General features: G+C 38.4%; 1 protein-coding gene across 1 annotated transcript in view; it reads left to right on the top strand.

The window, feature by feature from the left end:
• The window catches only part of SH3KBP1 (SH3-domain kinase binding protein 1), a 196,044-nt gene that overhangs the window by 144,611 nt on the left and 26,981 nt on the right, over positions 1–24,452 (top strand). Inside the window, exons 8-10 of the mRNA XM_009997142.1 lie at positions 16,299–16,400; positions 20,250–20,301; positions 24,152–24,232. Coding sequence (XP_009995444.1) covers positions 16,299–16,400; positions 20,250–20,301; positions 24,152–24,232 — 235 coding nt within the window. The remainder of the gene's footprint in view (positions 1–16,298; positions 16,401–20,249; positions 20,302–24,151; positions 24,233–24,452) is intronic.

The following is a 24,452-nucleotide window of genomic DNA, read 5'->3' as shown; positions in this document are numbered from 1 at the left end:
TGTTTGCTATATACAAAGCCCTTTACCTTCCTAGAGGACATTGTTTTGTCCTGCAGAATATACAATAACCAAGGAAAAATAATCAGGCATTTGGTAGAAAGAGAAACTACAAATTTAAAGAATAAATAGTGTACATTAAAAATCGTTCAATGACATGGCCTCAATGACTTCTTTGTTTAGCTTGTCTTAAACTGTCTGGATTTGCCTGATGTAGAATGTTCTTGTGTGAGTATTTAACAATGTCTTTGATCATGGAAATGGCTTTTAAGATGTTGTTTCTGTCCACTTTAAGCTTTATTGACCTGATTGATGTAACTGCATGAGATGGCTGGTCTCCTGGTAGAGCTGTATTCTTCAGTGTACATAGATAAAGAGACAGTTACTTCACTGAGTTTTCAGTATGAAATTTCATTTGCTTGTCTTTTCCTTTTTTCTTCTTCCTGCACAATGGAAGGATATTTGTCTTATAATAACTGAGCTGACGATGTGACTGAATTAATGAGTTTCCCAACCATGCACTGAGAAGTTTGTCAGTATATACTCTAGTATATCCCCCTGTCCGTCTACTTTCCAGCTTGATGGTATCAAGCCAATGCAGATATTTTATTCTATTTTCTTCTTTTTTTTCCTGTGGTATGTCATGTGTCTATGAACAGTTAAATAAAACCATGCCTCTAGAGAGTGAGGGATCTCAATGCAAAAAGCCATGGCATTTCTTTGTGCATACTCTCTTATGCTGTGTCTAAACTAATCTGAGGTACTGAAGAAACAAATGCTTAACAAGCAGAAACTCTGCAGATTCTTTTGTGGTTTGCAGACCTTATTGCAATCAAACTTTTCATTTGTTTTTAACCCATGGTCTAAAAAAAAATATTCAAGTCATGTGGCATCGGGGGTCCTTGATGCAGAGTTCTGAAAAGACAATGCTCTGCCATGCAAAATGTTAACTTTATTATAGTCCAGATCTTCTGAAGTGGTTGTCTGCTGTCTTTCCGCACCCCCAACCCCAGCAATAACAAAAACACTGCTTAGAGAGTATTTTCATAACCAGTTAGTGATCCATACTGACTAAGAGGAATTAAACAGAAATGTGTGGACTACTTCAGAAACTATTACCATGGGTTTGGTTTGCTGTCATGTTAGAGTTTCTTTTAATCTGTTTCCAATAAATTGTTTTGCAGGGTTTCCTTTCTGTGCTGGAGAGCATTAGACAGAATTTATTCTTCCCAATTACCTAGATCCAAGGAGAAACTATTGTGGCTTTTAAATACAGAAATGGATGTCATAGCACCTTCCTACAAATACAGATGCGTTATCATAAAATAATGCATCTTGTTGAAATCACTAAAACCAGAAAGTTATATGAATTCCCAGAATGAAGCTCCCCTCATGAGGCAAATCTGTTTTCACAGTCATATAAATACTAATGTTGAAGACTCACTGTTTTAACTTGCACTGAATTTGAATTTAACTAAAAACAATGGCATTGATGAGAATATGTAGAAGTGGCTGAAGTAATAAGGAGTGATTGACACAAGAATGGGAGGGAAATCTCATTAAAATAATGCACAATGTATTACAAGGATCTTTAAAGCATGAAGATGAGATATCATTTGATAGGTGCTAGGAGGAAGGGGAATGACTCAGTGAGCTAAATGGTAGGTTACTAGGAAAGCCTGTTATTGCATGCACATGTAAGAATGTGTGTGAGGAAGCTGTTAGTCTGGTATTCATGCTAAAGCTTTATTTTATGGAAAGAATTATAAAGGAATAGGATCAGTAAATGCAGAATTTAAAATCAGCATTATAACAGCACCCTTGCAGATAAAAGGGATAAGTTAAGAGCAGATTTAATTTTTTTTTCCCAGCTAAATTAGTTATAAAAATCCATTTGTCAAGATCATCAAATACCTACCTAATATAAAGAAAATCTATATTTTTTTTGGTCACGGCCTTTGTAGAATCTGTTTCAAGTTCTCATTCTGTTTTGATGGATATTGATACCTTGAATCAAAAGCTGATCTGACCTTTCCTATAGGCCTCTATGATATGGGAATCTAAATATCTGAAGTTTTTTAGGAAATAGTTGAAAAATGCTTTGAACGGATTTGCTGAGTCACAAGTAACTTCCCTAGTTACTTGGACAATGTGCTAATAGGTTTTAACTTATTAACACTGAAGTGAGTCAGTAGAGGCTGATGATTTACTGGACAGAGAAGTATGTATTTGAGAGGTTTAAGAGGAAAGATGGCATTATGCAATACACATGGCAAAAAAAATACTATTTGCCAATTACACAGCATATTGAGTCATTTCTTGAGGACTTTCATAGGCTTAAGTCAAGGAAAAAATACACAATGACATAGAGTTCAAATATATGGTAGTAGCAGTTGTTTTCTCATAGATTAAAATTTACTTAAAAGACTAGAAGAAAAGCAGAAACTAACATTATATAAATGTATTCCAGAGATTTATGGAAAAGGTTTTTCTCTCCTTCTTTTCCCCAGTGAAGCAAATATCCTTGTAGATACCTAGAAAATGTTTTTTTATTAATTACTGGAAATTAAAGTGGAGAAATGATTGTCCTTTAATTCCATCATGCAAAATATGCAAAGATAAAAGACTAGAAAATATTGCTCAGAATTGTAAGGGAAGGTAAAACCTTCATATTGGAGGCAATAAAGCAGTATGCCTGGTACCTTTGTTTTGCAAAAAGGGATCTAAGAAAAATACACCTTTGGAAGAAAGAAAAAAAAAAAAAAAAGAGCAAAATAGAGTAACTATACACTTAAGGTGATTGTTGTGCAATTTTATTCTAAGATACATTCATAAGCTGAAGATATGTAAATGGCAAGTGGTTGTGAGATTGACCCTGTAGATTATTCTTTTTTGTGTAAAACAGTTTTGGTTTTTAGGTCATTTTTTTAGTGTCTTCAAAATGTTCCCAAAAGCTTTTGGGTACGGACAAGAACACTGGGAGGAGCTGTACTGTGTAGCTAAAGGAGAGTGGCAAAGAGGTGTTTTATCATGTGTAAATATTGAGTTTTGGAGATTATATTTGTAATATTCACTTTTAAGCAACAGAAGATTCACTTGACATTTTCAGTTGTCATCTTGAAAATATTTCAGGATTTTTTATTCCAGCACTTCCCATGTTAATAAAGGCTCTTTATACGAACACTACAAATTTCTAGTAGCTCTAATAAATTCTTTAAAAATACATGGGATTCTGGAGATTTCAGTGGCATACAGAAAATTACCTCTATGAGGAATCAATAGTAATAGTTAAACAATTAAAAGCAAATACATGAAGCACACACCAGCAGCTGTGTAGTCATTTGAAAGCAGTTTTACTTGCAAGAATTTGAAATATTTCATTGGACTGTATCAATCTACCTGAGCTCTAAGCAGTAAAGGCCACTTTGTTCACAGGAATGAAAATGGTCAGGATAAATAAAACTAACTGCTTCAGAAATCATTGCAAATTTGAAAAGCTGACAGTAATAGAAAGGCATCTTCAGCTGAATCCTTATTAACACAGTAGAAGGAGTGGAGAGCAGTATCTTATGCCTTGCACTGCATGTCTGACCTGACTGTTCCTTAGCCTCCACCTACCTGGATTGCAAAGCCTTTCTCCTGCTGCAGGCTGACAGCTGAACACATGGCATTAGTGGTTGGAACATGCTGCACAGAAGTGATGGATGTACATACTAGGGGGTCTGTTGTGATTTTGCAAAGGAGCCTTCCTGAGGAGGTGAGTTTTGTGAAGGGTGTCCAGCTGCCTTGTGGATTCATCAAAACTGTCTGAAGGATTAATGAGATGGAAAAGAAAGCAACCATGACATTCAACCTCCCAAAATCTGACTGATGGTTTTCAGATAGTATTGGGAAAGTTGGTGGGTGGATATCATGAAAGACACAATAGGTTAATGCCTGTGACAGTGAAAGACTTGCATGGCAGATTATCTGCTCTATATATTTAATGGCAATCCAGATATTTAATGGTAATCCAATTTGTAGTGCTTAATTCTGTGTTGGGCAAAAAAAGAGCCATAAACCCATTTTCCAAGAGTAAGCAGTCACGTTTTGCAAATATAGAATCTGCTTTTGGTGTTATTGTTAATAATTTGCTTTACCATGAGATTTGCAAGTTTTATTGTTCAAAATGCTGTACATTTAGTTAGTCCCTGCCCTAAAACATGTACAGTCAAGTGGTAAGACACACAAGTACAGATGAGTAGAAGGGTATAAGGAAGGAATGAAATGAAATTCAGTCTTGGTAGTCTCCTTCATATTGTCACATTTTCCCTGTTGCAGTGAGTACTCTCTGCGTTTGTCCTTGTCGGAGTATGGAATCTGTCCTGATGCGGAGCGCTTAGTATTTTCTGATTCTTAGGGTAGTCATTAGGCACTTAATTTCACCCTCTATAGGCAGTTGTGTGAGCATGGCCTTTTCACCAGAACAGTTTTCCTGGTTTTCTCTCTTTCAGTATCTTTAAATGCTCATCCTGGTGCAGGAGGTAATTCTCCAGAGCACTTTCATTAGCTGAGTAATTGCCAAGGCGAATTCAGCTGGGTAGGTTGTGAAGGAAAACAGCTGCTCTAACGGATGCAGGAGGCTTCTAGAGGGATGGAATTAGTAAGTGCTATCTACAAGAGCCTTGCCAGTGAGTTGAGGCCATGAGAAGGGAAAGGAGCAGGACCTGGACAATGTGATAGAGGAGGATGCTAGCTGATACTTAGTTGAATATTTGGCTTGCTTGTGGTGTCTCCAGGGTAGAAACCTGTCTGTTTCTGCATTTGTTTCTATGGGTGTTTTTTGTTGTTGCAGAGTTTTTTCTATAAGCTTGTAATTTGCAAACGGCACGTGCGTATTTAAAACCCTTGATTATAGAAATATGTGAAGGAATTAGAAGATTTTCAGTTTCTCTTTCAGTGTGAGCAAATAAGTAGATAGTATTGCACTTTTTTCCATATTAAGGTGAAATCGTTGGTATTTTCTGCTCTATGGGTAAAAAGAAAAGCATGATAATATTTTACATAGCTAAAAATAAAGTGAATTGGCTAAGAAAACAGAAATTTTCAAAGCAGAAGTATGGTAGCTTAAGGCTGTTTTGAAAGAATGGAGGAAGTTAGTAATCTTTCATTATAGTAATTCAGGTAATTTTGGTTTTCCTTGATTGACAGCTAAAAGCTTTTATCTCATTTTTATAAATTAGTTTACTAATATAACAATACAAAAAAACCCTGAGATTATGCAGGGCAAAATATATGAACTGGTTTAATAAAACATAAAAATGGCTTTCTGTCAGAGGAACACAATGGATTTTTGTTGATGCTAAATATTTGGTCATGCAGATGCCCCTGTTGGGGGTTTTAACGCAAGATATTTTGAGCATCTGTAACTTTTGCAAGGATCTTGCGCACAGAAGGACTACAGTAACTTAACATCAAATAATGTCCAGCTTCAAGAAAGCTTTTATGATAGCTTTAAGAAAACTTGTACGATATTTTATCTTTAAGGAAGAGCGTGTGAGCAGTAGAGACACTTCCTGCTTGTCTTTGGAAATTAAGAGCTATTTCCCTTGGAGAGAACAATACCATAAAGGGTCTTGGTACATGCCCTTTTCTCTCCTGGGATAATCACTAGTTCCTCAACACATCTTTGGCCAGACCTTATAGCCATACCTAAGCTGCTTTCTACGTTCCATGCTCTCTGTGCTTTGCTCAGCACCAGATTTTCCCCCAAGACCGCACACCCTCTTAGCTGATTGAGAAACCTGTTCACACCAAAGCTGCTGATTTCCTACAAAAAATTATTTTGCGAAGTCTCCAAGCTGAGGTTGCACTTTTATATGATAGGTAGAAGGTGGCTGCTGCAAGGGATGGTTCTGCTTCATCTTCCTTGCTTTGCATCTGGCAACCTTGGCCATAGGACACACAGGGATGGGCATGTAGGAAAGGGTGGTATGAGGAGCAGTCAGCAGCCTGCAAAGAGACTGGATTAAGCAGTAGGGGCACTTTTCCACGACCTGAAACTTCCTTCTGAAGGTTTTGACCTAATGTGAATGAAGGTTTGGATTTTTGCTGTTTCATGCCACAGTGTCATGCAGGATGGTGACTGGAGTAGGTGCTGCAGAATGACATCCTTTTGACATGCTGCTAATTTGTGTGACAAGTGCATAGGATGAAACTTGCATCACCACATAGCAGCACAAGTATGTCCTCCTATGAGTGATATAAAGTAGTTATATAAAACTTGTGGGCACATTGATGATCAAATAAATATGTTAATTTTTCTAAAATTATGTATATGCTCAGCTATAGGGAAAACAGACTGAGTAATTGTCCCCTCATTTTTCCTCTTGCCTGAAGCTTGTCCTTGGCGAAGACTTTTAAATGTTTATAAATAAGTTTTTAACACTTACTTGTATCTTGCAGCATTTCTTGGCTGCTGTGTTTAGAAATGGGACAAAAAGGTCTTTGTAGAGATAAAGTCTGACAATGTGTTTAATAAGGTACCAGGTGCAAATTTCTTAAATTTCACTGATATCTTTAGAAACATAACTGAAAGCCTAATGTTTGAGCTGAGCACTTAACCCATGAAGCCTGAGATTAGTCTAGGGTAGAGGGGAGCAGCCAGCACTTGATAGCACTGTTAGCAGTGCTGCAACAGTGCCTTCAGAGGAAGGGATTCTCTTGTTCCCAAGAAGTCCCAGATTTGAATTTTGACAAATGGAAGTTGATGCCAAACTGTGTAGGTGAAGTGGCAGGATCCCACATGCGTGCAATCCTTCAAGATTAGCATCATGTGAAAAGAGTTAAGTTTATTTGTAAGTATGTTTAGTACGGCCAGGCTAATCTAAAAAGGTGACACATTTTAAGATATAAAAGGAAAGAATTTATTTTCTGCCCTGTGCTTACAAAAGATAACACTGAAATGCTGAGGCATCTGGAAAACTGGTTATTGCTCACAATATGGGCTTTAGATTTGCTGCTTAGCTGCATCTTTTCTTTTATCCTGTTTGTTGGGTTCACCTGCAGGTTTGATAGCGTTATCTGAAGACCAACCTTTTCAAGAGAGGGAGAGCTATTTAAAGGGAAAATAAAAATGCACATATAGTGCCAAGTAATTAGTAATTGGGATTAAGACCCTGGTGCTGAGGTATCTGTGATGCAAATAGTAATAGCATTAAATAATCACAAAAAAAAGTTTTGTTCTATGTTTTTGTAATCTTTTTAAACATGAATAATGTAATTATGTTAATATTGTATCTTGGCTCATCAGAGACATAAATTGTGTCTGTTACTAGCACCACCTTTTGTGCTGGTTTTGTCTAATTTAGGTTTAGTTTGAGTAGTGGTGTGCTAGAGTTTTATGACTTGGAACATACTTATTTCTCCATTATATTCTGCTGACTGAACATTTTGAGTGAAGTGAAGCCCCAGAAGAGACTGTTTTGTTCAAAGAGCAATGTAATTTTTCCTATTTGTACAAATTTTTCATCAAAGCATTTTGGCTTAATTATTGATTAAATGATTCACTTGCAGAGTTTTAATTCAAAAAAGTTAGAGCTATTCTGGAAAGGATTTAGCAGACAAAATATACCTGGTCTGCTACATCCACTAATGTCCTGAGTATTGCAGGTCATTCATTATTCTCAGCCAGTTTACTTTATGCAAGGCCCAATAACTTCGACCAATTCCCATACAGACTGTGTCTTCTGGAGGGGTATCTTCTTGTGCCTCCCAGTAAATACTGCATGGAATGAGTAGTGTAACCACAGCTGAAATAATGTCTAATTTCTGATGGTCTCTCCCATTTCTTTGCATACAGTGTTGACACGGTAAATTCTTAGTAGAGCCTTGGAGCTTATGGATACAGAAAATTTTATCTATTTGGCTTCTTAAGCTTTAAAAAATACAACTGGCATCAGCAGATGTAAGGTTCCCTGTGGCTTGGGCATGAGAGCTCACAGGAGCTGGGAAGGATTTGTGCAGGATTTGGGGCTTTTGGGCCATAGGCTGAGGACCTGAGCAGGATAAATCCCTGGGTTAGGGGCCAAACAGAAGGCCAAACTGGGAGTTTTCCTCTCATATTTTCTTCCAGTATTTCATAATCTATTAATATTTGCAAGAAAATGTGTGCAAAGTGTAAATGGGTGTTTTCTGGGACTGCCTCAGAAGACGAATTAATTGTCTGTTAGAATGTCTCTTTTATCTAAATAATCTTGGATTAGGTAATTGTTGATAGATTCAATCTGCTTTATTGCCAGATTTTAAAATTATGTTTCTGCTGAGGACTACTTGATTACTAACCACACACTTTAAATCATAGCCATTTTCTTCAAAAGTATTTAACAAATTTTGCACTATACTGTAAATTATCAATCCCAGTAACTGAGCTTAGTAACAAAGCTTGATCGTTTTGAATACAGTCTTAAGTAGCACAAGGTGCTGTAATCTAAGCCTCTGGAGAAATGTCTTCATTCACAGGTATTTTACCAAATTTATGAGAGTTTATAAAAACACTAAAATCAATTATTTTCTGACTGGATTTTGAGCATGCTGTGTCTTGGTTTCTGTGTCATGATACTGAATGTAGTAAAACATTTTAAAGAATCAGTTGAATAGAATAGAATAGAATAGAATAGAATAGAATAGAATAGAATAGAATAGAATAGAATAGAATAGAATACTTAAGGCTGGAAAAGACCTCTAAGATGATCAAGTTAAACCATCAAACCAATACCACCATACCAGCTAAGCCATATCCTGAAGTTACCAAAATAATGCTGATCTTTTACACTTGTTTTCATAGAAAATTTTCCACATATATTTATATATTTTATATATTAATTAAAGGGGGTGGGGGGAGGGGCAGGGGAGGAGTAGACATTTCCCTGCACATCATTGGTTTTGCCTAGTAATGTCACACACCAACTTCAAAAATCACAGAGCCCAGCCTGTGGCCTTCTCCCATGTTTGTGAGAGCTGTGACCTGTTTGCCTGGTGTTGCAGTCGAGCCTGAGGGTAGGCAGCAGTGGGTAGGCTGAACGACAGAGTGCTTGTCCTTCAGGTTTGTCTTTCTAGGAGGCCTTTAATCCTCAAATTCAGGAGCCTTGATATGTTACAAATATCTACATGTGTGGATGATGTCTTGAGAAGTGCAACAGACACATTTGTTCACATTAAAGGTGGTTTGTTTTTCTTTAAATGATGCAGTTGGCTATAAGGCGTAGAAAGATAGCTAGAGAGATGCTTACAATGAGGGTGATAATAATGTAACATGCAGCTGCCAGCATAGCAGAGTTGACACATGAAAGCTCTCTCTGCAAGTGTAGAGGTATTCATATCTTTCTGAATAATGGGATTTTACCAGCTCAACATTCTTCTTGAAGAGAACCAAGCAGGGCAGAAGGAAAACAGATATTAGATGAAGACAACTGTCAACTTCTGCAATGTTTTTATATTTTTTTTAATTATGCAAGGAACTGTGTATTCTATGGGAGATTTCTGCGAAACTGTGGTACTCTACCATAAAAAATTCACTTTTTCAACCCCTGCACTCTTATGGTGGCTCTTTTCATGGTGGCTTTGGTAGAGCTGCAGAAGTTGCTCAGCTGTTGGCAGATTTCCAGTGAGTACCAGAAGGCTGCTGATGCCAGAGAGAACAATATCCAGACATCTGCGGCTGGCTTCACCAGTGATCTAGACACAAGTCCAGTAGGCTTCTAAACAAAAGCAAGAGAGAGTGCTTTATATAAAATACAAACTTCTCTGTCTTTGGAATGTCTGAAGCTCTTGCCCAGTTGGAGCAGAGTGAGAGACTGTGAATCTGTGAGCATTTCCAGGAGGGAGAGTTGAGTCATGTTTGCAAGACATGACAGTCTGTCACCATCAGGCTTGTAGCTGGGATGTGGCTCAGTGCAAGAGGCATGTCACCTGCTGGGTATGAACTTGGGTCTTTTAATTCCATAGTCTTGAGTGTGGTATCAGCTAGTAGAGCAAAGATCAAATTAGTAGGTGACTGACAGCTATGTCTTACCAACCTCCATTGTCATCTCCTTTACTGCCAAGGAGAATCCATTATGGTATTTGACTAAAGTGAAGTTTGTGTTCCACCAGCTGTACTCCTGGGCTGAGCAGATATCTAGGGCTAGTGTCTTGTCTATGTAGTATGTAGTAGTATCTGTCTATGTACAGCTGCTTCTGTGTAGTGAGTGGAGTATTTGTAGGATTATGTAATACAAGATGCCTTATGCTGAGGCTTTTTGTTATACCCCACCAGTTTCTGCTTTTTTTACAGTTGGATTGAGAGCACCAAGAGAAGGAGCAGAACAGTGCTTGTTCTAATACAAGAGCAGTAGTTTTTCTGCTAGGCAAAACTGTTAATGTAGGATACTGTGAGCATAAAAGACCAAGCAATGTTGTGATTCTTGTACCTGGAAGAGGAGAAAGCGCAACTCCAGTGTTTTATGGCTTTCCTTAGCAAGTGTGAGAGTAGCTACTACACTGCAGCTGCTAAAAGGAGATTAAGCCGTGATCTTAAGATGTCAACCCCACTTATGTATTTCTCTGTATTTCACTTACATTCAGTATGAAAAATGTGGTGCTCCAAAAGGAAACTTCCTTTTTATGTTGAAATATGTTTGCACAGCTTTTGTTTTGTCTCCCTAGTCATGCCTCTCTCTCTTCCCTACCTGCCCTACCCCTACTCTTTTAGTCACCACAGGCAAAAGTTTCAGAGTGGAGCTGTGCTCTTATCATTGGTTTGAGGGGTTGTATTTTGTTTTCTTCCTTTCTGTTGTTTTAATATTCCCTTCTGCAAAAATAAGTCTGTTTTCTCCAGATGATTCCTTTTACAATTTTCTTCACAGCTTGCAGTCCTTTCATTTTGCCTTTCCTCCCTCCCTTCATTGTCTAAAATGTCATTTGAGTTAAATTCATCCGAGAGAAGATTTTTGAAAAATAATTAACTGGAAATGAGGAAAAAAAGAAAATGCTAACATTTTCTAGTAGATTTTTGGTTTCTGTTTCAGGAATCTGCCTGAACAATGAAAACAGGCTTGGCAGTGTGAATGGGCACTGGCTTTATGTAAGGTACTTATTTGCTTGCACTGCCACTGCAATGAGTACATGAGTATAGTCTCCGAGTCAGGCTTTGGTAGGAGCTGATTTTTACAGTAGCTAAATGTTGGCCCAGCTACCACCTAACTTGCATGAATTCTAATATCTGTCAAACATAATTTCTACATCTTTTGCTATGTCTTACTTAACAGCTTTATAAATCTTTTGTTATTGTTTTTTTTTTCCTTAAATGAAACAAAAATGCATTTTTAATAATTGAAAAATAACTTTTTTCATAGAACTTTTGGAATATTTCAGCATCTGATTTTTGTCTGTTTACATTGGTACGAGTCTGATAGGATAACAATGGGGATAATGCACAGATCTTCTTGGTTCATTAATAAATTTTGCAATATTGATACTGGATTGTAATAGCTTGACAGCTTTTGTATAAAATCTGCATTTTGAAATTACAGTGAAGATAGATTAAAAAAGACAATATGAATAGGATTGTGTGGCTGATGGTGATCTAGGAGTATTGGAGTAGCTTTTGCTCAGTGTTTGCAGGCAGCAACATTGTTTTAATCATGTTGCCTTGATTGTGCTTCATAGCTCTGTCATTTGTTAGTGCTTGAGGCAGCTGTAGCTCAGGGATCCTTGTATGGTGGTGTGTCTCTTGATGAAGATTTACCTGCTGCTAACATCATACGTGGGCTTCCAGAGATTGCTGAGGCACAGTGAACCTGCAGTTGTGGGTAACGGGGGCACCACCACTGAGATTCTTCACCAGATCTCATCCGTAGCCTGTAATTTCTGAGATCTTTCTATCCTTTTGCCCAGTGACACACAAGCTTCCTCTGGCAGGTAAAGTAAATGAGAAAATTAAAGAGGAACTGCCTAAAGAGCTACTTACTATATGAAAATCCGGTGTGGTGATTGGCTGCGTAAGCCTGAGGGACAAGCTGAAAGAAAAAGCAAACCTGCAGCTGTTTGGGATTAACAAATGTGTAACAAAACAGCATCTTCATGAAAACACATGAGCTTTAAAAAAAGCACTGAATATGAAATTCATGTGAGTTAATAAAATGAAGAAGTAGGAGTAAGATTTGTGTTTCCTAAGCACATTAAAAAATCCAATCTAAAAAGAAAGTATGTAATATCGTGTGTTGTTTAGTTAGGATTATTATCTGCCACTGAGCTGTGCTATCAGTCAAAGCACAAGCTTTTAATCTCTGGTAGTTTGAATGATTCTAAATATTTTTCAAAATTTAAAGTGGGTCATAAATGTTTTGGCAATTTCAGATTAGCGACATAGGGGGTGAAGGGCATTATAAAATGCACCATGTGATAGCACAGTTGAGTGCACTGATTTCTAGGCTGCATAAGTAGTTAGAGGCAAGTGGGAGGGCTCCTTCACATCAGGAACGAGGGGTTGTGGCTCTGCAGTAACTGTAAAATCTTGTACAGTGCCTGCCCGTGCCACGCATGACTAGCTGATTATCTCAGTCATTCATGGAGCCTTGTAATCCCACAGCAGATATTGTGAAGCCATCAGCTAGTCAAGGATCAGCCCTGCTCCCTAACAAAGGCTTGACAATCTAACAGAACTGGAAGGTATCTCCTAAATTACTCCTGGAAGGGTCTAGAAAAGGTAAGTGTCCTTGGCAAAGGCCACCCTGCTAAAGAGAAGGGAGAATGTGGAAGAAAAACACAGACTAAGCATGAGAGAAAACAACCAGAAAAATAATGAAAGAATTGTTCAGTGCATTTGAAAATCAGGAACACATTACATCAGAATATTGAGATATGAAGGGAAAAAAATACACACCCGAAGCAGATGTGATGCAAGAAACTGGGCTATTCAGGTTGCATATGTCGTTAGCATGTACTCTATCTCAGGAGATGAGATGGAATAAATAAACTAAATAAAAAGCCTAACTCAGAAAAATTGCTAAAACCCCTCCCCCTCCAAAACCCATAAAATAAATTATCTTCTTTAATGGTAGTCTGCTATCTTTCAAATATCATCCAGTGTTTATGCATTATTACTTACAGAAAAATACCAATATGTACAGTCACTGTGAATAATATTTCTAAGACTTTTGCATTCTTCTGTCATCCCTGTAGCAGCTGAAACAAAGGATTTAATGAGAATGCGTCGATAAGGCTCCTTTGCATATGTGTATTATTACTATGCAATCTTTTCTTCCTCATTCAGATTCAGATTTTTTGAGCAGATCCTCTTCCCTATTCAAACCACTGTTTTCTTCTAGACAGAGAGATAACTAATTTCCTCTTACTTTTTCCCTCCATACCTTTGTAGCATGTGCATGCTCTGTAAGAATCTTGTAAATTTTCTGGATTAGTGAGGGCAATCTAAGCAGAAACTGCTGCAACCAACTCTCTGCTGCCAACTCTCCCCTCACCAACTCTCCGCCAGGCGCTCCTACACTGCCCGCTCTCCTCCAGGAAATTCTGGGCAGATCAGCAGATGACAAACTGTGCTGTGCTGCTCCTCCTTGCCACCCATCCCACAGCTGTCACTGCGCTGGTCCTCCCTGGTGAGCTCTGCAAAAGCCCTGGCTGTCAGCGGGAGCTCTGCACGGCGCCGCAGGAAGCCCCCAGTGCCTGGCGGCCAGTGGTCCCTCTCACAGGAGGCAGAGGGGAGACCACCAGCGAGCTTTTTCCTGCCCTGCCTGCAGGGCACATGATATTAGGGGGTGGCAGAGGGGGCAGGAGGTATGGGGGAAGCCAGACACCTGAGCACTGCCTGGTAAGAGAGCCTGACTTTGTATCATACAAGTCTTGCCACTTTGAAATACGAAAATTAAAATTTTGGCTACCATTAATGTGTGGGTGGGATGAACTGCAGGAGGATTTTGCTGAAGAAGTCTGGAGCAGGCAGCTGCCCTGCTGCAGGAAGGGCTGGCAGCAGAGTGCCAGGCAGCAGGTAAGAGTGGTGCAGTGCCATGGCATGGCACTGGGGGGCAGGGAGGACTGGCACTGGGAGGACCTGCACAGTGCTGGGCACCATCTGCTGATCCATGTAGAGCTGTCCCAGCAGACAGTCAGCAGTGGAGAAGCATGTGGTAGAGACTTGGCGGCGGATGGTTGTCCTATACCCCGTGCTATGATTGTTCCTAGAAGATCAGGGTGGATGTATTTTAAGTCTTTGTGCATTTTGAATACTCATCTTGAAAAAAAATTCACATCTGTCTTTTAATGAATCTTTAATGTTCTGTTCCCCTGTACACATGGCTGCAAGAGTGACTGCTTTGAGTGTGTGACATTTTTACCATAGAGCTTTTATATACACTGCACAACAGATACAGCTTCACAACCAAATTGTGCCAAGACATGCAATTCCATTGGTGTTTTTAGTTATTTTCTCATACCAACAGAATGTTGAGATTCAGGACCCCTTGATCCAGTGCTGTTTCTGGAGGGATATTGCCTCATAGCATATTTGAGGCTTGTAGCATTTGCTTCATTCAAATTTTTCTAGCATTTTTCTCTGTGAAATCCTATCAGGGCAAATTGTTATATCTCCCTTTTTCTTAAAGTACCTGCCTGCTCCTGCCTACTTTTATTATATCTATATCCCTCTCTTCCTTCTTGTCCCTGTATTCTGGTGTACCAGGTGGACAGCTTTTTTACTCTCACTTTACTGAAAACCTAGAAGAGACATGACTGTAAAGAGCCAGCTTTGTACAGTTATCATGCTTTTTTCCACAGCCCGGAGAAAGTCTTTGCAGGGTAAGAACCACTCAGTTTCTGCAGCAGTGGGTGATTGACAGTCCATGAAAATGTGACCTGGAACAGTGACCATGCCCCAGACTAGATCTGTAGTCATACATCAGTACCACCAAGTACTCAGGGAACACAGCTACTAAATTTCAACTGATCTCTTCTGAACAGTGGTGAAATGTGAGTTTTTGAAAAGCCAAGGTATTTCATTAAATCTGGAACAGTTTCCACAGGGTTTGATTATAAATGTTAGAATAGGAACATCCAACATGTTCACTCTTGAGCAATTCCCGTGTGGCTCTGTTACCAGGACAGCTGGATATACCTGGTAGGTGCAGATGGTTTGGTCAGTTCAGATCTGTAGCTGTGGAAGCTGCAGTGATTGCTTAAGGCTTATGTTGCCAGATAATGTCGGATCCAAGCAGCAAACTCCACTCTACTTAGCTCTGGCTGTCATAGAATGGAGGGATCCCTCATGAGTTTTTGTCATGTCCAACCATCCATTCTGGGATTTCCCTTACCCTCGTGACCCAGGTGTGTAATATTTATTGCTTGGCTCTGAGCCACATGAAGATCTAGCACTACTGCTCAAGAGGATAAGAAAGGCTGGTCAGCCTGGTGCTGAGCCAAGTGCTAAAATTGGCTGAAATGGTTTTAAGACAGAGCATTGTCTGAGTGACTTTCCCATAACTGTGCTTTGCAAAACAGCTGAATTGGTTTAGCTACAGCTTTCAGAGAAACAGGATGTGGAAAATCTCAACTGGAAGCTTAGCATCCAGGACTTAAGGAACAATTTTAACCTTCTCTAAAATGGTTGTGGCTTCTGTTACTATTATTGTTCATTACTGAAGTAGCTGTACTATTTTTTTGTCATTTAGACTCACTGATATGGTAGTTCATTTACTGTTGAGCATTTAGCTGTGTGTTGTTTTGCTACACACACTGCGTTGTGCTGCTCAAAAATGCTGCAGAAGGAGGTGATGCTTGATACTGATGAGGTGTATAACGGCTTCTTAATTGGACTGTGATGAAATTTAATAATGTCCAAAGTAATTCTAATATGTCAAGCTTTTCTTGAAAGTACAGGAAACAAATGAGCTTTTTTACCTTCTGGGGTATATAATATTTAATTAAGTTTTTGTCTTTCTGGAAAATTAAGTCAGAAAGAAATAATATCAGACATTCTCAAAATGCTTACTGGTTTAGTAGAGTAACTGGTGAAATGGTGTTTTACTTGGGATGCAGGCAGGCTTGTGAGCTTTTACAGAATGTTTATTGTTTATTCCTAGCAGTTCCATGTGATAATGTAATGCAGGGTGATTACTGAAGTTTTATCTACCAAATTACCTTGTTAACCTGGGACTACAGTAAATTGTTATGTCCTAGCAAAAAGGCACATCATGCAAAAGAGCACTTCAGCACACAAACCTTTTCAGAACACTAGCACATTGTGGTTTTCATTTTCTTTTACTGTTTTGTAGGATTGCATTGATGTGGGTTGGTGGGAAGGAGAACTCAATGGCAGACGAGGTGTATTTCCAGATAACTTTGTCAAGCTTCTTCCTTCTGATTTTGAAAAAGAGGTAAGCAATGTATTTTTTCATTTTTTGCATTGTAATACAGAATGAAAGGAGAGTTGAAAGGAATTATTTTGGATATGTGATTTTGACAGTTTTACTTCTAACTTAATAACAAAAAAGGTTAAAGAAAATAAATTTCTGGGGTTACAAAGCATCCATCTGAAAGCTGTCTGTCCTGTGTTCTAGGTTTGAGAGAGAGGAATTACAAGTCCCAGAGTCCTTTGCTGAGTTAGGTATTGCAATGATGACCAGAATTGTTAGCTTTTCTCCATTGTTTTTTGTGGCGGAATATGAAAAATCAGCACACCACCTGCATGCTGATTAACAGCAGCCAAGCACTCTTCCAGAATGAAAAGAGTGAAATTTGATCTGTGAGATTGGAAAGACAGCAGCAAGCTTTTGGTATCTCAGATGCATGTGTCTTTACCTCTCTCAGAATTATAAAAGAAAGTATAAAATCTATGCAGAACTTTTTTCAGCTTCTATTTATTTGAAAGAGGCAACTTCCCAGGCAGTATTTACAAATTCTGCAGCTTCCTGGAGTAAAGTAATGTACTGCTTCCCCCAAAAGTACATCCCATTTTTAGGAACCTTTTCAGGCATCAGTGGGATATTACGAACTTGCCATCAGGCTTTTGATGAGTATTTCACAATGGCAATGTAAACCTTCTTTGATAAAACTGAGACTTAGTGACACTCAGCTTCAATTTTTGGCAATAAAAATGGATGCCAGAGGCAAAAATTAAATAACTTGGAAGGCTTAATAAAGCAACTATTAAACAACTCATAAAAGCTAACAAGATAATTCTTGAAAATGCAGGTAGAAAAGCAGCAAAAACATAACTCCATAGAAAACTGGATATCCTGGCTGTAGGCCTAGTAATAAAACAAGGTGATTTCCAGAAAAGGCAGAAGTCATAAACCTTAAGACCTAGTGAGCCTGTTATAGAATAAAAAAGTCTTCACTCTTACCCATTTTTTGTGGTGAAACGTATTCAGTCTTTTTGAATTTAAAATTTATATATCTTTATATGTGGGTTTTTTTCAGAGTACAATGAATATAACTTGTAGAATACATTAAATATTCAGACACTCAGAAAGTGCAGCTAGGTTTGCCTTAGATCTGGAGAATAAGATTTTATTAATTTTTAAAATGGCACAGTTGAGTAAGTAACTGCTAGGACTATAGGCTGCCTGTCTTTGCTTGAGTCAGTGCTAAAAGGGAAGGAAACGGATACTTTTCCAGTGTTTCTTGTCAGGTATTTTCTGATGTGATCCAGAAACCTTGGATTCCATCTGAAAGTATTTGTTGCATTAGTTCTTCTGCTTGTTGAACAAAAGCTTGGTATCTTTTCCTGTTTCCTCGTTCAGTCACCAGTTTTCCAATCCTGATTCTTTTCCACACATGGCTATTTGTCCCAGGCCTTTTCTAGTCCCAGTCTCCACCTCTCAGGTTGTATCAATTACAGGATTTCCCCTGAGCTTACTACCTGACTCTAAATCACCATCTGGATTTACTTTCTATCCCTACATCAAATTTCTTGATCCTGCTTGTTTTGCTCTCCCCTCTCACACATTATCCCTGCTCTGTAGTTTGTCCAACCGGTCCTGGTTTTCCTTCTGTTGGCTTCACTTCTAGTCTGTCTCCATCACTTTCTCAGTTACCTTGCCCAGCCACAGACCCTTGTAATTCCTCCTTTCTTCTCCATATATCCTTCAGCAGTCTTAAGGCTCCTCCATACTACCTCCTTTCTGATTATTGTCTGCCTTTTTGAAACAATACATTTCCCTCATCAGCATCCAGTTAAAGCCAGTTTGTTTAATGTAGCATATGATCCTTTCTCCTTTGTGTTTATCTACATTAATGTTTCAGTTTTAATCAGGAGTGGGATTTGTAGTGCATCTCTCACTTGTCCATCTGTACTTCCTATGTTTTGGTTTGCCTCAAAGACAGATCTTGGGGAACATGGACTAGGCTCCTGTAGGATAATAACTAAGCCAAAAGATATTGTAAAGGAGTGCACCTCATTCCAACTGCTGACATATGGACAGTCAATGGAAGCAGGCTCCCACCACTCCAGAACAAAACCCCAAAAATGTATATTGTGCTGTTGGATCCTCAGCACCAGCTATTCACTCTGCAGCCATTATCAACCAAACCCCCAGCTGCTCTCACAAGACATCCATTGTCCCTTTCTTTACACATTTTTCTGCACTTTTCTGCATTTAGACCTTGAACTGTGTTGCCTAAGTTCTTGCAGAAGTGTCTCTGAGAGTATAAGGGCCTCACTGTTTATGGAGGGTGGCCCACAGCAATCAGGCTAGAGAAGATCATTCTGATTTCCTGAGTTCTTGGCCACAGCTTTCTCAGGTTAATGACAGGAGATGATGTGGTCAGGATAAGGTGGTAGGAGAAACCTGAGGCTTGCAGGATGGCAATTTCAGAGATTTCAATTGTTAGGCTTAGACAGTCTGTGCAAAACTGGCATTTTTTTTTTTTCTCCAGAGATGAACACATTTGCTAGATTTGAGTTTCCCCAGGAAGGGTGAGTGGCAAGGGCTCAGCCTTCACATAAAACATTTCTGTTCCCTGTCAACATTCAGACTAAGACTTGAGAGTTCTAGGGCAGAGGCTGGACTAATTACTGCAATGAGCAAAGCAATTCATCTTTCTTGAAAGTAGGTGAGCCATTTGGCAGATGTGTAGAAGATAATGGGGGGAGGGGGAGAGCGACATGAGTTTGATAGAAAATATTGTGGTTGGTTGATCGAGGTTTGGCAAAGCTATGCATATCTTTGAAACATGAACTTATATATAGTTCCATAAGACAATATGAAGTTTTGAATAGCTAGCAATATAGTGACAGTGATTGTGAGCAATCTGTAGCAAAGGAAATAATGTTATTCTCAGAAAAAAGGATGGACATATGAAGAAAAAATTCTTAATTTTTACTTAGGCTTTCTTCTCAACAGTTGTATTTATTGATTTATTTTAAAGATCTAGCATGATGTTCCATTTGTTTTTTATATTCATTTCAAGATTTATATGGTGAACGCCAGTATGGTGTGTGTGCATAAACACACATCAACACAGAAGGAAAGCTGCTTCTCCGTAGCCTTCAGGTGAAGTGAAATGGTTCTGACACTGACTTGCTGGTCGTGTTTCTCACCCATATCATTGCAGATCTATTTGGAAAACTGTCATAGAAGAGTAGGTAAAAGTAAAAAGTACAGATTGGTTGGAATAATTTATTTAATTTCACCAAACATCTAAAACTCTGATAATTGTCTTTCACAATTGGAGCTGTGAATGGATCACCGTGAGTGAATAAAATATAACCTTTGCAGCATTTCCTATATTCTGCATTTTTGCCCCATTTATAAATCTGAAAAAACACACTTCCGGTTTTGCTACATCAAGCTGAGGTTTTTTGTGTTTTGGGGGTTTTTTTGGTGTTGTGGGTTTTTTTGTTTCTTTTTTGTGTGTGTGTGGTTGTTTTTGGTTTTTTTCAAATTATTTGGAATATTTACATGATTAAACTTTAAATTAATACATTTCTTCAGTAAACCAAAGCTAATGTAATTCTCTAATCTTAAGACACATAAACTGAACTTTTTTTCCCCTCTGCAGGACATTTCAAGTGCAAAAGTAGAAAAACAACATTTGTCAATGATATTTCTCTCTTCAAATCATTACAATTAAGTTATTTTGGGGAAAATATGTGACAAATCTTTAGTCTCAAGTCTTGTAATTATTAACGTTAAGCAATGTATGATTTACTGCAGCTTTTGAAGGAATGAGATTTACAGGCATCTTTAAGCAATTTGTTTTCTTCTGCTTTTAAATTGTAGAGACCGAAGAAACCGCCACCTCCGTCAGCCCCTGTCATCAAACAAGGATCAGGTAAGGTGCAGCCAGATTTATACAGCACATGCAAGTGAGCATATCTCAGCCTAAATGAGGTATGTTCAAATTTATATAGAATTCATCTGTATCAAAATTGATAAACGAGAGGTCTAGACAACAACTGTTTGATCAGAATCAAATTGCAAAATTATTATAACCCTGAAAGACTGTAATGTTTGGGGTTTTTTAAATGTATTGCAAGCATCCATCTGTACCATTTAAAAATAATGTGTTCTGCCCCTTAAACATGTTAATTTGGAGCAAGCATGTTATGTCAATTTTTACAAGTTCTCCAGTTCCATTCCTTGACTGAAGTAGATTGCACATCTTCCCAGTAGAGAATCAATACGCTGGAGTCTAATAATACTAGCCAGAGGAAGCTGGATTCACTTTACACCTATAGATCTGATTTATTCTAGAGATACAGAGCTTTTTGGCATATCTATAAGAAAGTGTCGGAGAACTTGGCTGCAATACAGTGGCCCCATGTGAGTTGCAATTTAAGTCTTAGAGAGCTGCATGAGTGCTGGAGTTTGCTGGCTGTCTCAAGGTTGAATGCCATAGTTAAACTCTTGGTTTTCAATGTTTCATAGCCGTAAGTATAAAACTTAAAGGAGTTACCCTGAATCTGGTTTGGTAGATAATGGTGTTGCAAGTGTGTTAAGGGGATGATTATGTTTTCCAAACAGATAAGTACCAGTAAAGCTGATTTTGGAATATGTTAGACTGAATTGTGTATAAATACTGAGAACATAAACCACTTTTATTTGTGGTTATAAAACGAACTGGCAATGAATTTTTTTGAAAGTGCCTACAGGATTTATTTTTTCCATGAAACTTAGGAACAGTTAAAGTATCTATGCACTTGACATTTCTGACCTTAGAAACCAAATTCCTGTTCCATTTATGTAAAACCACATATCACAAGGCATGGGATGCTCTCAGAGTTTTCATTTATATTGCAGTTATTCTTTAATATATTGCAGGAATTCTTTAATCCCTCAACTCCTGTTGGTTTGTTAAAATTCTGCAGCAGCACTGCCACTTCCCCCACTGCTGGTGCACATTAAAAAACAGAAAATGAACATGTCCTGTCTAGGCAAATTATTTTTCTTGTCACACTGGTCTGTTCCAGGTTTCAGTGCTTTAAAAAGTAAATTTCCCTCTCCTACAGTCTTGATCTTCTAACAGAAAAACAAGTTACACCACTGTACAATTTACTGTGAATCAGTAGGCTATAATTTAACTAGTCTGAGTCTGTGAAGCAGTTTTTTTACTACAAAATCATGACTATAAATATTTGGTTTGCTTATTGACACCCATGGTTTGTTCTTCACTCTGTCTTCGGACTCCTAAAAACATAGATTTTATTTTAACAATACTAACAGTGTCCCGGAGAGCAGTATAACTTTGCCATCTAGTGGTGGCTGTATACTGCACATGGCTTATCAACAACTGACTTTACAGCCTGACATATGTTTTGGAAAAGCTCTATGAAACCTTATGTTTCTTGCAACTTATACTCCTATAATTAGAGAATAATACTTCAAAGTCTTTGTACCTGTTGGCATCCAACGCATTAGCTGTGTCACCATAGGAAGATAATGTGCCCATTTTCAGAAGGAAAAACGGTGGCAAAAAGGATGCAGAAAATTTTATCAAGGCCACCTACATCTCTGGTAAAACCAAAGCTATTGTTGTTTTTTGTGTTTCATACTCAGTCTTTGGCAAGTCCTGGCTGATTATCCACAAGACTTTCTTCTGATACATATTTAGAGTGAAGATCAGCCTTACCATTCTGATATCTTCTAGTTTGTCAAAGTATTACTTTACTGAGATAACACTGTATTTTATCACATCCCCATGCTGGCCTTACTGTTGATAGTAGGTAACAATTTCCAGTAATGTTCCTGCATATTTAGGCAGTCACAGTGTGACGAGTAAATTGAGAACTTTCTGTTGCAGCTTAAATAATTAAATATCAGTACCTTCTGATACAGAGCATAAAATCATAACAGAGAATTAGAACTTGTCTTCGTAGTACAAACGGTACCTATGAAAAGGAGGTGTCTAGTTTGTATTGTAGTGTAGCTGGGAGTTGGGCTGTACTTCCAAATTCTGTACAGCAGTAGAATGCCAGGGCTGTCCGTGCTGGGCTACTTTACAAAGTAAGGTGAAAACTGGAGAACCAAAGTTAGGAGCATGAGTCCAGTACGTAGTCACTGGAAAGCAGTAGGCATTTCACTGGGTAGCTGGGATGAGCAATACACCTGGGTCTAGACTGGAGGGTGAGAATATTCTGTTGAGTCTTTCTGGGAGCTGGTATGGAGTTCACCAGAGCTTCCTTGTCTTCTCTTGGCAGCTAAGGCAGGATAATGGTGCCTGCCTGGGTACTAATTAATTTGGGGGTCACAACCCAAGTAGGGAGTACAGCTGAGCCTGGGAGATCCTCAGGATTTCTAGGCTCATAGTTTTAGATGTGGCCTGAGGATGTTCCTCTGGTGTTAATGATGACCATTAATCTTAGTGTAATTAGGTATATAGACTTGTGTCTCTTTATTTCTTGAACAAACTATTATGTGTAAGATTATCAATATGTTGACTTGTGCTTTGCATAACCTGTATTTAGGAAGGATTTTATTGGGTTCTAGCAATGATTTCTGTTCTCAGGAGTGAACTATTTTTCACAGAATCATAGAACCACTTCTGTTGGAAAAGACCCTTAAGATCATTGAATCTCACCATAGCATGGCAACTCAGTGTTATTTATTGACATGATAAATGATAGAAGCAATGCCTGTCCAATAGCACAGTTATATAAAGAAACAATGGCTGGTGATCAACACTGATGAGCAGTTTGCACTGATGAGCACTGAATTCTAGGAACCAGCTGCAGAAGAGAGTTGTGACAGCACATTCAGAAAATGTAAATTTATTTGAGAACCGCATATAACAGAACAGATTGAAGCAAAAAATTATCCTGTCTTCCCTGCCTCCTCTGCTTTTCTTGGATGTCATCTACTGTAATTTTTATTGGAATACTAAGAGTGTTACCTAAAGCGGTTTTCAACACTACTAAGTTGAAATGGCATTAGCACCAGTGAGCCAATGAAGCAAAGCCAATATCCATGAAAGCTTTTCTTATAATACAGGGACTAGAATATTGCATCTTGCATGTGCCAGGAAATTTTTGCAAGATCTTCCCATTGCTGGTGCCACAAGTTCCTTGCAGCAACAGAAGTCAGTATGCCAAGGTCTCTACTGCAGAAGCAGAAGGCAGAGGCTTACACCTTCAGGCCAAAAGCTGTCTATTAAAGTAGTGGTGCAGAATACTGTCAGTACTACTATTCTCATCCTTCTAATATGTGGAAGTGAACAGCTAGTACTAGAGACGAAAAATTGAGGAGGCTGAACTCAATGCAAAATAAGCCCTGTATATTCATCCAAATTAAGTATTTGCTTGGCAGAAATGCCCAATTAATCGATTTGTTCCTAATGATTCTCTGCACTGGTGAATTGCTTTTCAGTTAAGTATGTCTACCATGGTAAAGGTCCATATGTAAAAATCTGTAATTGTTGAATTTTTTTTTTTCACAAAGTGGTCTGAAAGTGCTTATTCTTTTGAGGTGCAGTGTGAACTCGACTGTGAAAACATAAATATCAAATTGCTTTTTTGTCATTATGGTGTATGCAAATACTTGAAACTAGATTCATGTTTAATTTCAGCAAGACATTTTCAAAATGGAGGATGTAAAAAGCCTAAGAAATTGCATAATTAAATCTTGCATGGCCATACATGCTGATTTGTTGTCTTTTGCAGAATTCCAAAATTTCCTTTCTTTGACAGGTACCACAGATAGAAAGCATGAAATCAAAAAGGTACCTCCTGAAAGGCCAGAATGTCTTCCTAATAGAACAGAAGAAAAAGGTATGAAATGTGCTTACCTGCCTGCTCTCTGCAGAGAGACAGGAAATAAAACCCATGCACATCCTCATTTCCCAGTCCCTGCTTTCATTGAGTGTACTGTTTAGATGTTTATTTCCCACTCTGAGAGATCTGTGATGTTAAGCATTTTGGAAAGGATCTAATTGTTGCTAAGTTCAGGGTGTTAGGCTGTACCAATCCAGGGCTGTTAAGTACTTGCGGC

This window comes from Chaetura pelagica, unplaced genomic scaffold (genome assembly GCF_000747805.2).
Source record: "Chaetura pelagica isolate M959 unplaced genomic scaffold, ChaPel_1.0 scaffold80, whole genome shotgun sequence".
In the NCBI taxonomy this organism is placed as follows: Eukaryota; Metazoa; Chordata; class Aves; order Apodiformes; family Apodidae; genus Chaetura; species Chaetura pelagica.
The sequence above is the reverse complement of the archived record's forward strand: the minus strand, read 5'-3'. Positions and strand labels throughout refer to the sequence as shown.